Below are 17,765 nucleotides of genomic sequence, written 5' to 3'. Positions count from 1 at the left end.
TTGTCCTTGTTAGGACTTCTTTCTAGGTCTGTTTTTTAACTTTTCCATGTATGGAAAAGGCAGGCAGAAAGTTGAGGTAAAACTAGAATGTGAAAAGGAAACAAAGGAGTAAAGATAATGGCTCCATATGGTAACATAGGTGATTCTTAGTCTAACGCAAAAGGGGAAGATTTTGCAATATATACTGAGAGACTCTAGCAGCCTCTTTGTGTAAGTAGTACGGCTGTTTTCTTAATACTGCTCTGAAAATGTCTATTCAGAGCTCCCCGAGACTGATGTTCCTGAAAAGACTATAATGAGGTGGGTGCTAAAGTCACAGCAGAGCTCAAGAACAATACCCATCTTACACAATTCTTAAAAATCATCATTCCTTCTCAGAAACTGCGTTTCTTCTTGGAAATTCGCAAGAATGAAACATATTCGAGTTTTCAGCAAGCCTAAAACTTTGTCTGCAACTTGTTTTGTGGGAATAATGTTTGAAAAGAAGCTCTTGCAAGTTGGTTGGTTTGTTTTTGGTTGGGGGGTGGTTTTTTTGAGAGAGAATAAAATATTTGGAGCTGGTAGAGCTAGGTGCTGTGCTGCAGACAGAATGCAGTAAGGAAAAGACCAACTTAAAGAAGAGGTATGAGATACTATTTTCTAGGGTGTTGAACTTTCAGGAATAACCTGTTAATGAATTCAGCTTTGATATAGATTATAAATTGATGGTGTAAGTATTGAGGCTACAGCTGGATGTCTTTCTGGTGGCGACAGGCAGGCTGGTGAAAAACTGTCCTAGATTTTAGTAATTAGTTAAGGAAGACTAATTGGAGACTACCAGGAGAAACATTCTGGCACAAGTGCAGTGTCAGAGTTGCCTCTAGACAGAAGGAATTTCTACTCAAACAGCATCTTTCTGTAATGAGCCCCTACTCACAAACAAGGAATTGCCCTGGAAACAAGACCAACCCCAGTTTTCGAAGAGTAGTTCACAGTACTATTTTGGGATGACTGCATTCCATATCCAGAGAAAAACTAAAATGGCCTTTTAAAAGAGATTTTTTTAAAAAAGCACAAAGAAGTTTGTGAAGAGAATGAGGAAATTCATGAGCAGTATCACGGTAGCAAAAAGCAAAAGAGGAGGGGCAAGCAGTGGCTGTGCTTCGTAGTTAGCTCTAAATCTTTTTAATAAAATTGGAAAGTGGCCTGTGTGATTCCCATCATAAGCAAAGGCTCTTAAAGAACAGAATAAGAGAGGACATCTTTTCATGGAAAAATTACTGCTGGAGAATAAGAACAAGGTCTCTTGAGAGAGAGAACCAGCAGACTCCCAGCAAGATCAGTGCTTGGGCCTGTGACATACTGTGTGTTCTTATGTGATCTGCAAAGGAGGTGTATAGAGACATGACAAAGTTTGCCAATGGTACCAAGTTATTTGGGGTAATAAAATGAGGGCTGATTTGTAGAAAGACCTTGAATTGCTGATTGACTGGATGATTTAATAAGTGGTAAAATTTAGTACAGATAAAAATCAGACAATGAGCACAGAAAAAAAGCCCTGATCCTAACCTTCTGTAATAACAGGCTCTGAGTTGGCTGTTGCTACTCAGAAATAAGATCATGAGGGTATGGTAAAATATCAATGCAGTGTTCAGTAGTATTTGCTCAAAAAAAGTAAGTTGTATGTTAGGAATTATGAGGAAAGAATTAGGAAATCCTGCCACTGTACACCGTGAATGCACCCATAGTTCTGCACATTTCTAGTGTCCTCATCTCAAATGCGACAAGAACTGGAAAAGGTAGAGAAAAGCAGCAAGATTAATAAAAGAACGAAATGGCTACTGTAGGGAGAGCACCTGAGTAGGCAGGGACTGTAGTCTGGCAAAAAAAGAATAAAGGGGGATGTGGAGTTGTATTGTGGAATGCTGTAAAATCAGGAGTTGAATGGAGAAGGTGAGCATGAAGCAGTTACTCAGTGTTTCTTCCAGTGTGAGTGCTACACATCAAGTGGAATTTTCCAAAGGCAGGTTCAGCACAAGCAGAAGGAGGTGCTGCTTGCTGTTTTACACCTCGTGTTGCTGCGCTGTGGGATGCCTTCCTGCACAAGTCATGAAAACATATGCGAGTTTAAAAAGTCAGGACAAGAAGGGAATGCCCTTTGAGGGTTACTAAATGTAAGATTTACAGGTTGTAAGATTTACCTTCCTCAGGTTTAGGAAGTTGCTGAATCATAAATTGCTGGAAGCTGCAGAAATCTATCAGGGAAGTATCATTGTGTTTGCCCTGTTTTTATGCTTTTCCCCAGGCATCTGGATGGATCTGTGGTCTGACCTGGTGTAGCTGTTGTATTCTAGCCATTGTAATAGGCCAGAGACAGTATTTTACAGTCCTGGGAATTGGCTACCGCTCATTTTTGCAAACAAAGAAAAAAAGGTCAAGCACCAAGTCATTTATTAAGTATTCTCAACAGGCAGAAGTGATGCACTTGATGACAACCTCTGCTGTGAAAATCCCAAGTGCTTTTTGAATTCTGCATTTCGCAGAGACCCATTTAAAATAAGTCCCCTTTTTGTTTCAGGGAATTTTCTGGCACTTCTATGACAACACATAGTAAAATGCACTAGGCTGGCTCCTTATCCACCTTTCTCTTATGGGATGATGGGACGTCTTGTATGGGCACTGAAATGTCCATTGAACCAAAACAGTGGGAGAGATGTGCTGTCCTGTCCTGAAATTTCTCATTTACACATGGCTCTACTATCCACAATGCTTCTGCAGGGCTTGCTTAAAGCCCTCAGTTGTGTATTCAGTTGGCTTTCCTGAGAACAGAATTTGCTCAAAGGAATGCAGAAAGCAGTGAAAATTTCTTCATGTGAATCACCACACCCTCCACACAGGGCAGCTACAGGAGGTGCATCATTACAAAAAGGTATAAATATGAAAAGCTGGTGTGATGAAGCAAACAAAGATCTGTTACAGGTGAAGGGTAGAAGAATGAAAAAGGGTGCTCTCCCTTGTTACAAAATAATGGCTTAGAGTGGTTGTGGGATATAACTGCTGAAATTAATACAAATGGTTACTTGTTTCATTTGCTAAAAGTGAAGGAGAAGCAGCTAATGGATGATACTTAAGAAGATCATCACAGCTGTTGGAAGAGCTTTGGAAAGTGCCAATAACAAATCAAACATCCTTTTCCCCTCCTCTCCCCTTCCTTGCAAGTGATACCATAGTACATAGTAAATCCACAGCCTCTGTGAGGCAAAGCTTGTGATCTGGTTTTCATACTGAATTGTGACTGAAGGCATTTACAAGGAAGGAAAGTGCTTTATTGAGAACATCTGCACTATTTCTTTCCTCTGCAAGGCACTATGCACTTTTTGGCTGTGGTTCAAGCTGCATGAGGGTGAAACATGCCCAGAGCTTTTCAGACCCATGTAGGTGAAATGAGTCTCCCTGCTAGCGGGTGGTGGTACTGCGGATGTTGGGAGTTCTCTGCTTTCAGTAACACTTTCCCACTGCTACTAAGAAAGAGGTTTGGGGTTTTTCTTTGTAACCTCTCTATGTGCAGCAAGAAGAATAACAGCAAAGCACCCACACAGAAGCCACTTCTGAAAAGACCTGCCATCACATGCACTAACTACCTCGCCAATACAGGTCACAGCATTGTCCCTGTGAGCTGGGAGGCAGGGACTGGTGGGACCCCCTTCCTGCCACTGCAAGTGTTTAGGGAGTAGATAGTCACCCTGTAGTGCTCACCAGAGTAAGTGTGGCACTGAAAAAGGGACAAGTCACTAAGGGCTGGCAGCAACAGGAGCCCCCTCCAAATGAGAAGAGCCACTGCTGTTTGCCCCAGAAGGAAACTATTCCTGGAACTGAACCTGCCTGAAGGTGAGGGACAGCCATGCTCTCTGAGAAAGGCTTTCCTCCCTCTTCCTGCCCCCTTCCTGAGCCCTCACCTCCTGGCATATTAGCACACAAGCACGCACACAGCCCTCGAGTCCTCCCATAACCTCTTCTATACATGTGCATGTTTCCCTTTCTTACCCCCTTTGTTTTATTTTCTTTGAGAGCTACTCAGTGTTCTGCAGTGTTTTTTCTCCATGGAGATCTTTTTTGAGAGAAGGGGCAGAATGAACTTTGGCGCATGTTCAAGAGTGATGAAGATAAGAATTAGCAGGGACTTTGAACGTAAATGAGACAAGATAAAAAGCTATTGAATGTAGTTCAGCAGCATGCCAAAGCAGATCAAGATGTTATTTACAATGCAATTCTGTGTTTTCCTTTGAGTAACAAGGAACAATAATGGCTGCTCCATTTTGTTTTGTTCTGATGCACCAAGACCCTAGAACACTGACGGAGAATGTAATAATTAGGACCACAATACATGATGTTTTAGGCCAGGCTGTTGGCTTCATCTTGGGTTTTGTTTAGACATTTCAGCAGGCATTGGCTTTGCAATAAGCATAATTTTTCATAAAAACAGAAGTTGTTTTTCTGACTGTTATGATTATAAAACAGTTTTATCCTTCATGCGCATTTTGTTGTTATCGAACCCAGAGATGCAGACTCCAAACTGAACATGTACAAGGGAGAGAATTATACTGAGGTATTTCACGTGTCATATTTTGAGATGATAAAGTAGGAGCGAGTAGTGTTTAGGAACACTACTGCAGGGAGCACTCACATTGCACTCGGAGCTGAGCAGAGGGTGAGCCATGGACTATAAACACGTTGTGGGTGGTCAGCTCTTTTGCTGCATCACAGGGGGAAGGCAGCAGCTCTGGGTATTGAGCATCATCTCAGCGCTACACTCTGGATTCAGCAATGGGCGTCAGCAAAGGATGGAACTAAACACAGTCTGATGTTCAGGCCTCCATATAAAAGTGATCACAGGTAGCCCATATGGTGACAAACCGATATGTGTGCATGCAAGAGAAAAGTGGGTAGAAGCCTGTGGCTTGCAAAGGATTTATAAATAGGGGAGCAGGGGCCAAACAAGAAAACAGTCACATCTGAATAACGGCCCTTTGCCATGCTGAGCCCTTTTTCCTTCTTCCATCTTTCCACAGCGTGAGCTCTTAGATCACAGGGACAGAAGTTACTGAGGATACACAGTCTGCATCTCTCCCTCGCAGTCTGTTCCTGCTTGATTCCAGAATGCCGCAAGTTATTTTGTGCCATGTGAATCTGTGTGCTGCTGCATTTTCCGGTTCCTTTAGATAAGACAGCAATGGGAGCTGAGAGTGCTTCATCTGCATATTTTTTTTCTGCCTTGTCTCGCTGAGATGCTTGGCGCAGAGACAGGCTGGCCCCTGCCATGCAGAAAGTGGCAGGACAGCACTCCCTGCTTCACAGCAGTCGGTCTTGTTGCTGAATCCCATGATGGAGCAGTGCTGCTAACGAGGACAGGAGCATTACCTGCAGAGCCAAAAGCATTTGAATAATCTTGGTGCTCCCTATCCCTTCTGGCAACCAAACCAGACCTTTCTTCTCCAAAAGAGAAGATCTGTTGTCACGTCCTGTCTTCTAATACCACAAGCACTGCATCTTGTAGTGTGTTTCGTGAAGATACAAAATTGTCAGTGCAGTGAGCGCATGCAGCTGTGGCAAATCCCGGCTATCATTTGGCTGTATCCCGTTTCAAGTAGAGAAAGGACTGTCTGTCTCTTGCATTAGGCCTGGCTCTTTGATTATATTTGCATGAGAATTTGCTTTTCTCTGGACTATGAATCTGGTTTGTACACATGAGGATTTTAGGGAAATCAGGAGGTGGGAAGTGAAATGCAAGCTGGATCTGTATTTCAGCCACTCTGCCGGTGGGTTGTTTTCTGTTTGTTTGGGGTTTTTAAGTGGATTTGCTGAGCGTGTTTCCCTTCATCTGATTTGCATGGCTAATATGGTCGTCCTGCTTTTCATGTAGCAATTCTTATTTTTCCTTTACGGCCACCTGCAGCACAAGGTGTACAGGTTCTGAAAGAGCCAAGATGTGGCATCAGGTTCAGTGCTCTTGGACACAGTCTCTGGTCCTCTCTCACCATCTTCGTTCAGTGTTATGCCAACATCACTGCTTTTATCCCGTGAGGGAGATAATCCCCACGTAGAAAAGGCAGCACAAAGTAAGCCTGTGACTTGCTTAGGGCTAGGCAGGAAGTCAGTTGCTGGGAAAATATGACCCAATTTAGATCCCTGACAAGATCATCCTTTCCTCTCCCTACTGCAGTTTGCTTCTTGTAAAATGAAGCTATCAACTTCGCCAAGGTGTTAGGAGGTGTCATAAGTTAATGCTGATAAAAGGGCATGGCATATAAAGAGCAGCTAAGGCTAACCATGAGCAACTTCTGAGAAGGTGATCGGATATCAGGCCATTACCAAACACGGCATGTGTCAGGTTTGTCTGGTGGAGCACAGCTAGATAAAGGCAAAAGCTCTGATGCAGCATTCAGCTTGCTGGAGACACAGCACGAACAGAAACGTCTGCTGGAGAGCCAAGCAACACCAGTTTGCAGAGAAGGAAGGGCTGGGAGGAGCCGATTTGTAACAAATACAGGAAATGAGTTCAGCATAAACCACAAGTTCTCTATTGTCTTAGCTTCATATAATTTACAACACTAGAGGTAAGGAAGCTGAACAAAGGCCAGTGGCTTTGAAAGATGAAGTTAAATTCAAAGTTAAAATCCTAACACTTTGCCACTTGTAATGAAAAGTTAAGCTCCATCAAGAAGTTGCTATGAGTGTGGAAAGGAGGTGTGGGTATGTGGGTGCTGCTCACTTCTGTGAAGGAAAATTGCTCACAAAGCAAAAATGAGGCATTTTAGAAATTCCCTAACTATTGGAAAATAGGCAAATCTTCTGGGTGGCTGACTATTTTCCCCCTTCTTTCCCTCTAAATACTTTTCGATTATACAGGTTTCAGAGTTACCCCTGCGGAGAGTTGCTTTTATGAAGTGAGAGACAGCAGTCAGATGATCACGAGTTGTAATCGAGCCCATCCTGTTTTTTTCTAAAGGTGCCTGTTTGCTACAGATGTGTCAAAATTGCAAATGGTCCAGAAATTTGGAAAAACACAGTGGAAAAAATCTGTAGAGTTCCTTATAAAATATATATGCAGCTCTGTGTGTGACATGGTACAGACACTTAAGAACGCCTGAAGCTGAGCTGTTTTGCAGTTTCTGCTATTACAGTCCAAATGTAAAGAGAAAATTCTGTGGCAGAAATGGAATTGGTTCCATTTGAATCACAATGTGATGCAGACAGATGGTTGCATATAGGGGGTTTTAGTTGGTTTGGGATAAATTGAGGTCCATGGAAGTCTGAGGTCGAGGAATTAATTTTCTTCAACTTGCAAGGATTCAGACATTGTCCAGTTGGTAGCAGCTTAACAAGTCGCTGAACTGTAGTGACTGACTTTGTGTGTGCTCTAAGTTTATAGCAAACCCAAAGGTAAAGTCATTTAGCTAAAACCTCTTTTGTGGAAGTTAACGTGATAAGTTATGTGTTACGGTATTACTGATGTTTTAACTTGTTGAAATGCAGTAACTCAGCCATGTGTCTAACTGTAGGTTTGTGCATACAGTAAGAGCTCAGATTCCAGCTCCAGTTAAACTTCTGAGTCTGACCTGCTCTGCTAACAATCCCAGATTGTGAATTTTGCCCTTAGTTTCTGAAGGAGCAGTTCTCTTGACAGCCTCCCTGTCTGCTTTGATACGTATTTATCCTGCGCTTTAGGTAATGAATTGCTGTGCTTTATTCTAGGACATGGGAATTTTATCTCTTCATTATAAATAGCGGCCGTCAGTACGACTCCAGGATACCTTGGCTTAGTGACGCCTTACGTAGGAATGCAGAAAATGCTAAATAATTTAAAGGGATTCTATAAATACTTTCATATGGTGATGAAATCCGAGTATGACTAATCAGATGAGCCTTATACTTAACAAAACAAATCTCTGGTGAGCCATTGCTGTAGGACACTGTAATTGCTATGGAAAAAAACGCTTCCAGCAATTTGACAACTAGCAGAAAACGTGACCTGGAGGAAGAACAGCCCACCTCTCCAGTGACCATGTCTAAACTGGGTAGACCTTCTGGGTCCAAAACATCTTTCTTGTGGTGGAGGGAGGTATCACACTAATCTAAAAGACCTTCTTAGTGTGTGTTTTCACAAATGGCTGTCTGCAATAACCTGGTTATGCACCTCTGGTTTGAGCAGGCCAAATACTCCTCTGCTTGTCTGCAAGTTCAGGCTGAAGTTTCAGAATGAATTTCTTTAAAAGCAGTCTCCAACTTTTACTTTTTCAGACCAAACCAGCATGTTTGTGCAGTGATGTTAGTCGCAATGTTTTGTTCCACGGAGGATCCAGGTAACACAGGCTCCAGAATAAAGATGAAAAATAAGGAAAGCCAAGGAAAGGAAGATAATGTTAAACAGTTTTGCAACCCTTGAAAAGCTTGCCGTGAATTTGGGTCAATGTTTGGATTGGTTCCTGTTTTTTCAGGTACAGTTTGCCTCATTCTCCCTTCATCCCCATCTGTTCTGTTTCTTTTGCAGTGCCAGAAGCTCCGAGAGGTTTTTAACTTGGATTACCCTCACAGCACCTTCCTGCTTAAGACTCTGACTATTGTATCTGGCCCTGACATGGTTGACCTCACTTTCCATAACTTTGTGTCCTACAAGGAGAATGTTGGCAAGGTATTGGGTCCTGAGGGCTAGGAAACACTAAGGATTGGGGCATTAATGGGGAGCAGGAAAGGAGAGGGGAAGATGGGGAACCTGAACCCTGTCAGTCTTACTGGCAAGGTTATAAACAAGCAGGTTTATGTTCCAGTAAGGTGTGGTACCTCCATAGTTCTAGAAACTTCTGTCCTGCATGGAGAAGAATCAGTAGAAGAAATTTTTGTCCTTCATGTGCTTTGTATGGATAAACAGCTGAGAAGACTCAGTGGAAAGGTTTCAGCTGCTAGTATACATAGGCAGTAGGAAGCCAAGCCCAGGGCATAGTTGTTGGGGTTTGGAGCCCAGCAGTATTGTGACAGGCCTTTTTACCAAGGCCTGTAGTGACAGGACAAGGGGTAGTGGTATTAAACTGAGAAAGGACAGATTTAGAGTGGATATAAGGAAGAATTTTTTTACTATGGGGGTGGTGAGGCACAGGAACAGGTTGCCCAGAGAAGCTGTGGATGCCCCATCCCTGGAAGTGTTCAAGGCCAGGTTGAATGGGGCTTTGAGCAACCTGGTCTAGTGAAAGATGTCGCTGCCCGTGGCAGGGGGGTTGGAACTAGATGATCTTTAAAGGTCCCTTCCAACCCAAATCATTCTATGGTTCTATGCCCTTTTCATGTTTGTTGCTGTGTACTTCTTGGTGCAGTTCCGTAATGCCCAACTGCCTCTGCCTTTTGTGTGTGTTTGTTCCCAGAGCTGGGCTGAGGATATTATGGCCATTGTTCGGAATCCCCTCACATACAACGCTTCTCGGTACACCTTCCTAGAGAAAATGTAAGTGATTTCTGACAAACATTGTTCTCTGAAACGTTCTTGTCCTGCCCTTTCTGTCTGTACTAGAAAGAAAAGGCTTCTTAGCATCCAAGTCCTTTGGCAGCCTCCAAAACAAGTCCTGTGTCAGCTCAGGAGCCCCAAGGCACAGGTAGCGGAGTTGGTAGTTGAGCCATTATCTTGCATGACAACTGACTGGCGCTGAAGTGCTCAAGCCAGTCACACACACATGTGGTATTACAGAAACTGAAATTCTGAGCCTCAAATGTGTCCCACCACAGTCACAGCACTCGCCCGAACAAAGTGCTGCGTCTGTTTCTTTGCGCTCTCATACTGTTTGGTTGGCAATCTGGGATCACTGAGGAACGCTAAATAATAGGAGTTATCATTATCTCATATCTTGTGTTTCAGAGGAATATTTCTGATATCTAAGCTCTTATAATTTGCCGGTTTGTCCTTCCTAAGAAACAGGAACAGGTTGTCTGAGGTTAAGCTGATGGTCTGTAGGACTGGTATGATTTTCATTTACCTGTTAGATAGTTTTCCCAATTGCGTATTTTTTCTTTCTCCTTACTGAATAGGACCTCTAAGATTGTACAAGTGCATTTTCATAATCTTGTGTTTTTTCACAGCCTGGTGAAGCTGAAGATGCAGCTTAATGCAGAGGGGAAAATTCCTGTCAGGAAGTGAGTATGGATATTTGTTTTATTGTGTGTTCAAGTCAGACTAAAGGCAGAGCAGCTTGTAAGAGGATGATTGCCCAATGGCTTCAGCTGCCTGCTCTTTCTGCACCTAAGAGGTAGAGATCATTCCCTCCAGATTCAGGCCATGGAGGGACTCCTGTTGCATCTAGGTGCCTCCCAGGGAAGGGCCTGGGACATAATTTGGGTCTGGAGAGGAGACCTTTTGTGGCCTTCAACTACAGCAAGAAATTGCCTTAAACAGCCATGGATTTCACTTCCTGGCTGTTGCCAAGAAATAATCAACAAAACCAAGCAACTTCAGTAAAATTCTGATCAGAGATTGCTTTGCAAACCTGATTTGAAAGGTGGCTGAGGCATAGGACTCATTTTACCTTTCATATAAGGAGTTCTGTATTTGGAGAACTTTTTGCTTGACTCCCAGGCTAGTCTGAAGTAGGGGTCCATTGCTTTTGCTTGTCTCCTTTCTTCACGTGTGACCAGTACAATCGTTCTCCACTGGTGTAATTCCGCTGCCCTGTCTTTACTCTGGATGTGCATGAGAGGGAAACAGCCTTTGAGGGCAAACGTCTGGGCGAATGTTAATGCTGGTTCAAGTACGGAACAGTGGAGACTTGCACTTCACTTTCCCCATGGTTAGCTTTGTGCATCAGACTAGTACTGCCATTAGAATAAGCCAAGGCTACTTTGCTGAAGCAAAGACCAGCCTATTACTTCCCCCCTGCACTGCATAGCATAAATCTAGCATTGATTTTGTGCCACTCAGTGTCTTCCCTAGTAAAATCACTCCATGACTGATCCTATGGCTCCTCCCTGTTGATTCAAGTCATGAATGAGTGACAAAAGGCTGCACTGCCATGTTGAATTCCCTTTTGGGTGCATAAATTACTTTTTGTTTTAAGTATAAGGACCTGCAGAGAGTGCATTTGTGGGTATTCACTGGGAAATCTTGAACCACTCTGCTTGTAGGTTTATGCTGTGTTATAGCATCACAAGAGGCAAGTGCTAATCACCTCTAATAAATACGCTACCTACTGCGTGTTATATTGCATAACGATTCTAGATTGTCTATGCTTGCTAAATGGGCTCCTGGATGGTTGACCAGTATTCTACAATAAACATTTTCTGTTGTTTGTTTTCTAAACCACCAACCAGCAGAATTTCATTCGAGCAGAAACCAGTGTATTCATCAAAGGGCTTTTAAAAATGTATTGGTCTTTAATGAATAACTCACACTAGGGAAGAGTATTTTGAATTGATCTTTAAAATGCAGGTAAGGTAGCATTACTGCAGAGAGAAAACAGCTTATTCTTCTGAAATAAGCTAGAGAAAATATCTGGTACAGGCTGTACCTCTCTTCAATGCTCTCATCTGTCTGTCTTGCAGTGTGGTAAAAATGCTTTATTGTATAAAGCATTAGACCATTAAATAGTCCAAATTAAGAGCCAGATTTATAAAAATATTCAATATCTCCAGGTGCAGGTATATGTAAGGCTTTCAAAACTCCATGTCTGATTCTTCTGAAAATTCCACTGAGCATCTGCCTTTCTCTTTGGACATTTAATTCCCTCTTGAATCATAACAAGGGTGCTGCAATTTTTGCCTTGCAAAGGGAAGCTTGGGAACGAATATGCATTGAGTTTGCATAAGTCTGCTGCAGCTCCCACTGAATGCTCTTCCACCTGTCAACACACTTGGCACTTTTTATTCCCCTTTTTGGCTGTAAGCAGCTGTGATGCCAGGAGCTTAATAGAGCTGACATCTAAATTTATCCACAGAGGAGACCTCATTGCTGCTGACTGGGATATTCTGACAGTAGGGAGAGTTCAGTTATTGTTGCTATTCCATAGTGCAGCAAAGAGGCTGCTTTATGCTAAAGGCTTGACCAAGTGAATTCTGCCCTGCAGACCAGTACCCAGCTTTCTAAATTGGAGGTGAGCTTTGGTTTCTGCAGCAGCAGACTCTTGTGCTTCCATCACGTAGTATACTGGCTTCTTGCCTGTGTAATGAGTTTGTTCCTTGAATTCATGGAAAGCCTTTGATTCCAGAAAATTTTGCCTTTTATCAAAGCAGCAAATGTGCATAAAGTTTGTTTGATTTTTTTGAATGTTGTCTAGACTACAAAGTTATTCCTTGCTAATGCCAGCTACCACATGGGATAGCGTCTTGTGGAGGGAAGTGTCCTGAGGAATTGTGGTATGAGGCTTGCTACCACAGGGGGCACCTCCAAGAGGGGCAGGGGGAGGACAGTGAAGAGGGATTTGGAGAGTAAGCTGATGCAGTTTAGTGACAGGGCTCTCACAGAGTCCATAGCAGAAACACAGAACTTCTGTATTAAGGCAGCAGTCAAAAAATCCACTGTAGGTATATAAGACTTGGTGCATCAGTTACTCCTTTGGAGAAACACTGCATTTTTTTTCTCTGGTTCATGTTTACAGTCTTCCTGTCAGTCTCCTTTGCTGTGCATTTTGAGTGTCTTGCATTCTGGCTGCAGCTCCCAGGCACCCAAACCCAGGCTTTCTGAATTCACTTCTGCTATGTTGTGGTGATTTCTTTTTTCCCCTGTCTGGTCAGTATTTTTCAGATGTTTCCTGCAGACAGGAAGAGGGTCGAAGCAGCATTAACCGCTTGTCATCTTCCAAAGGGCAAGGTAAGGGTTTTGCTAGGTAGCCAAAGGTATTGTTAGTTTGAGAATATTTGCCTACCCTGGCTGTGTTGCCCTTGGGTATGAAAAAAATCATCAGCCCAGATGCTCTTCATGGCTGTGAAACCTTTTCCTTACCACTAGTTGTCATGCCTTAACTGCAAGCCTGCTAGGATCAATTCTTACTGTTTGTATTGCAGTAATGCTTGCGACTCCATCACTTGCAGTCTGTGGCACAAGAAGCAGCATGTTCCCTTCCACCTGTGTCACTGTCTGCTCTTTGAAGCAACAGATCTGACAGTTAATCTTGGTGCTCCTACCAACCTGCAGAGTACAATCCAAGGCTCTGACAGCTCCTACTGCTGCATCAAGCTTTAGCTTTATACCATCACACAAGAGCAGCAAGGGACAGTTTAAATAACTGTCCATTCTAAAATAGGGTATTATGGTGCTTCTCCACTCCATCTGTTCTTTCCTAAATACTTTGGCAGATGTTCCAGTCACTTACTTGCATTGTCACAAACAAGTTCTGGGCTGTGGGTGTTAATGGAAAGGTGAAAGCCATCATGAGTTTGTGATACTGACATGTCTTTGTTGCATTCTCAGAATGATGCCATCAACCCAGAGGACTTCCCTGAGACAGTGTATAAAACTTTCCTCATGAATCTGTGTCCACGGCCTGAGATTGATGAGATATTTACCTCACAGTAAGTTTCCCTTAAGCCACAGCAGAGAACTTGATCTCTTGCGGCAAAAGAGAGGCAAAAAGGAGGGGCGAGGGGATTTTATACTATGTTGTTTGTCTGGTCTCAAGCCTTAGAAGGGCAGGAACCCAGGTCACAAAACAGTGCCAGTGAACTTAACGCTTTCACTCACAGCATGAATAAAAAGGATGAGACCTCACTGTGCTGCAAGGACTCTTAACTGTCACCATCAGGAGGGCTGATTCCAGTTTAACACTAGATCATGGTAATGTGATACTGCTTGTGGCTAGCCCCAAACAAGGCTATGGACAGTATGAGAACCGTAGATCCTCACAAGCAGCCAGTGACTCTTTTTCCAAGTAGCTAAATCTATGAGTTCTTAAATGTACTTGATTTCATAGGGCAAGCAATTTGGTGTGCTCTGAAATTCAAGTCCTTTTAGAGTTCAAGTCAGAGGCTCAAAATAGGCTTTGTGCTCCCCTCAGTACAACCTCTTCACAGTATTGAATTAGTGAGGAAGAAGAAAGGCCACAGTGGGAAGCAGCACTTATGGGAAGAAATGTAGACAAAACAGAAAACTGTGGGCCCGGGCAGGTGGACACCCATTGTTATCCTGAGAAAGGACCAATCTCTCTTTTGTGAAAAGGTTTTCTGGGTAATACACAGGCCTTACCTCTGCTCCTCTGTAATTCTCTCACCTTAGCCATTTAAAAGCAAAGCCCTACATGACCAAAGAGCACTTGGCAAAGTTTATCAACAAAAAGCAGCGAGACTCTCGCCTTAATGACATCCTCTTCCCACCAGCCAAACCTGAGCAGGTGCAGAGCCTGATAGAGAAGTATGAGCCCAGTGGGATTAACATCCAGAGAGGTGAGTCTTGTTCAGCCCAAAAGTCTTGCTATAAAGATAGTATGAAAATAGCAGAGCATCCTGCACCTTCTGCTACCCTGACCTTCCCAGGGGAGCAGTCAGCCTGATTCTCATAAGTCCCTGTGTTGCAAAGCACCGGCAAGGAGGTGCCAGAACCATTTGGTTTCGGTACTGTTAACAGCTTTGCTTTCTTTGTAGGGCAGTTGTCTCCAGAGGGGATGGTCTGGTTTCTCTGTGGCCCTGAGAACAATGTGATAGCACTGGACAAATTGCAGCTGTACCAGGACATGACCCAGCCACTCTCACACTACTTCATCAATTCATCACACAACACATATTTAACAGGTATGGGCAGTTCCAGAGTCTGCCTCAGCTCCAACGCATATGTACCATCACAGCGGATGGATGAATGATACTGACAATCAGTCGGGCAGATGTATCTGCCCTGAAGTTTGGAGGGCTGAGGGCTGTAATGCACTCTGAGGGGCTCAGCACTTAAATGCTGTGTAAGAAGAAGAAATGTCACCCTGTAGCCAAAAACATCTTGTCAGTCAGTCTGCCACATACACCTGCTCATACACCTGGCAGAGAGTTCTGTTGTGCTCTGGTTTATGCAGAAACTGTCCCATATGAGTAGCTAACATTGAGCCTCTCTCCTTCTGCTGTCCTCCAGCTGGTCAGTTTTCTGGGATCTCATCTCCTGAAATGTATCGCCAGACACTGCTGGCTGGCTGCCGCTGCGTGGAGCTGGATTGCTGGAAGGGCCGTCCCCCAGATGAGGAGCCAATCATCACTCATGGGTTCACCATGACAACTGAGATCCTCTTCAAGGTACGGAAAGAGTTTTCTCCATACATGCTTTCCTCTGTTTTTAGACTGATCTCTATTTGAGGAGGCTGGCTGAGGGAGCTGTCAAATGGATGGGCTGAGGGCAAAAGTATTTGAGAGAAGATTGATGGCAAGATGCCGAGTGAATGAAGTGTAAGACAGAATGAAAGATGAACAAATACACAATAGGTTGGAGTTTGTGTATGTTTTTGGAGTGGGAGGCCTAGAAGAGAGGTTGTTAGCTAGATGAAGATGAATGAATGAGGAAAGCTCAGGCAGTCGTGTAGAAGTGATGGAGAGATGGTTAAGTAGACATGCCTGCACATATATGGCTGTGTAGCAAGATGGATGTATGGACAGAAAGTTGCATGAGGGTGGTGGATTTATGGATGGATGCATGTCAGAGAAACAAACAATGGGTTTTAGAAAACAAACAGTTAGAATGAGTTTATCTTCTCAGTTAGAAGTCTACAGCAGGTTTCTGTGGCTTACAGCGTCACATGATGGCACTTTGGAAGAATATAGGTTTCAGTTACTTCCTAATTACATGAGTGTGTGGAACGTGTTCAGTGGAGCAACTGCCCTCTAGCATGCTGGGCAGATGGCTTCCCTGAGGATTCAGCTCCCAGGGTTCAGAAGCACAGTGCAAAGCCTACTTCTCCCTTGGAAATACAGGGCATTTAACCACAGAACTTAGAAACAGCTTGCAGGTTAAAAATCAATGCACTGCACTTATTTTTTTCTGCATTCCTTTACACAGCTGCTACCAACAGGCAGAGGCACTTTAGATTCTTTTTAAAGCTATTTATTCTTATTCCGTATCTTCCCCCCAGTTCCCACACTTCACTATTACTTAAATATTTATGTGGGGGGAAAAAAAACCCCAGTCCTTAAGATCAGAGGTATTGTCATATTCAGTGTCAGTAATTTCCCAAATCCTGTAGTACCACTGCTGGTTTTTGCACAGCAGTTCACTACAGTTAGGAGAAATAATGACAGCTGTAGCTGTGGTAATTGCAGAGTTCTGTTAAAGCATGTGACTACCTGAAGGAAATTACAACCTGTTAACGCAGCATGTGCCCAGGTTTTAGTTTTACATAATACATAGATCTTTGCCTCCACATTTCTCTCCCTTTTCTACCATTACCTGTGGCCTTTTAGTAGCTTTTTCTGTAGCTTCTACTCCTCTGAACCTTGTGGGTTTCTGTGATAGAAAGTCCAAGTGGTACATGCAGGAGCAGCTGTGGCAGCCTCCCTCAGTACTAAGATCATGGCTGAACCAGGATTTTGGGGGGAATAGGGGATTGTAATTGCAAAGGAGCAAATGACTCTTCTTTACCATGTCAATTAGCAGCACCATTAAAGAAAATAGTGGAAAGTTTGTCGCAGTTTAACAGGGGCTTGGGGAAAACATGATTATTTTTTCTTACATCATTAATGCTGAGAACGTTTCCATGGTATTTGCATTTGAAATGTCAGCCCTGCTGGTTACTGAATGTTCCAGTTTGCTGCTAGACAGAAGGATTTTATAAGCAGGTGAAATGATAAAAAATTGGACAGGTTCGGAGGTAAGTATAAAATAGCATTTGAAGCAGTTCAATCTGGTGCTGCATACACCTTTCTCTACCAATTCAAAGTTCATGGGGCAGTGGCTTGCCTTTCTGCTTCACATTTGTTTATGTATACACTGAACTATGTAACAACAACAAAAAAGGCATATTCTTACATCTTCAGCTTCATTTTTTATGCAAGCTATTGAGTTTAGCTGCGTGTTGTATCCTCTGGAGCTGGAAATCCAGGTGTTGCCGAAAAACTCGGAATAAAGAACTTATCAACACCAATTTAGTGTAGATAAGCAGACACTTCTTTATTGACGGCCGGGTGCGCGGGTGAGTCCTCTCACGAACCACGCACACCGAACACCAAAATCATACCCCTTATATTAAACTTATTCATTCATATTCATTAGATTTCCAAAAAATGTTATACATATTCATTAAATTTCTGGGAAGTTATTAGCATATGTTAATGTCCTTTACGCATGCGCATTGAAGGTCTCTGGTGGTCTTCTATAGCCCTCTGGTGGTCTTCCACAGTCTTCCTCACTTTGTCCGATAGTTGACCTCTTAGGTGATTCTGCGCAGTACAACTTTCGCCATCATATATTTGATTACATAAAATACATTCAATGTTAATTCCCAAATTTAACCTTTTCAATGATTGGTCCTCAATCACGTCACTTTATTAATATTCTTATACTAAGACACTCATTGGCTGATTTCACCTGGTTCCACTACCTGTAATGTTGACCAAAGTGGGGTTTCATGTAACAGAACTAAGGTCCATAACGATCTCTCTCTCGGTCTCCTAAAACAAAACACTACAAAGCTAACAAATCAGTCAAAGTTTCTATGGTTAACTAATTTTAAACAATACTTATTCTTTTATTATGGTGCACAACACATCTTGTATGTTCCTAAATTTCTTATGACTATACTGTTGTTATAATCTACTCAAAATCACCTTAAATCTCAAACTTGTTTAACTAA

At 42.9% G+C, this 17,765-nt stretch overlaps 1 protein-coding gene across 6 annotated transcripts in view; it reads left to right on the top strand.

Annotated features, from left to right (window-relative positions):
• The window catches only part of PLCB2 (phospholipase C beta 2), a 63,554-nt gene that overhangs the window by 20,793 nt on the left and 24,996 nt on the right, over window positions 1-17,765 (top strand). For 5 of the 6 annotated variants that reach the window (XR_007508567.1, XM_049821029.1, XM_049821028.1 and 2 more), the window contains exons 4-11: window positions 8,528-8,668; window positions 9,393-9,472; window positions 10,102-10,155; window positions 12,745-12,820; window positions 13,421-13,521; window positions 14,222-14,388; window positions 14,587-14,733; window positions 15,062-15,219. Coding sequence is in view for 5 of the 6 variants with exons in the window: in XM_049821029.1 (XP_049676986.1) it covers window positions 8,528-8,668; window positions 9,393-9,472; window positions 10,102-10,155; window positions 12,745-12,820; window positions 13,421-13,521; window positions 14,222-14,388; window positions 14,587-14,733; window positions 15,062-15,219 (924 nt within the window). In the remaining variant the exon portion in view is untranslated. Of the gene's footprint in view, window positions 1-8,527; window positions 8,669-9,392; window positions 9,473-10,101; window positions 10,156-12,744; window positions 12,821-13,420; window positions 13,522-14,221; window positions 14,389-14,586; window positions 14,734-15,061; window positions 15,220-17,765 lie in introns of those variants that run through there. The other variant, XM_049821031.1, reaches the window with a different exon arrangement.

The sequence above is a fragment of the Accipiter gentilis genome, chromosome 17, assembly GCF_929443795.1.
Source record: "Accipiter gentilis chromosome 17, bAccGen1.1, whole genome shotgun sequence".
In the NCBI taxonomy this organism is placed as follows: domain Eukaryota; kingdom Metazoa; phylum Chordata; class Aves; order Accipitriformes; family Accipitridae; genus Astur; species Astur gentilis.
This window is presented reverse-complemented; position numbering and strand designations above follow the sequence as displayed.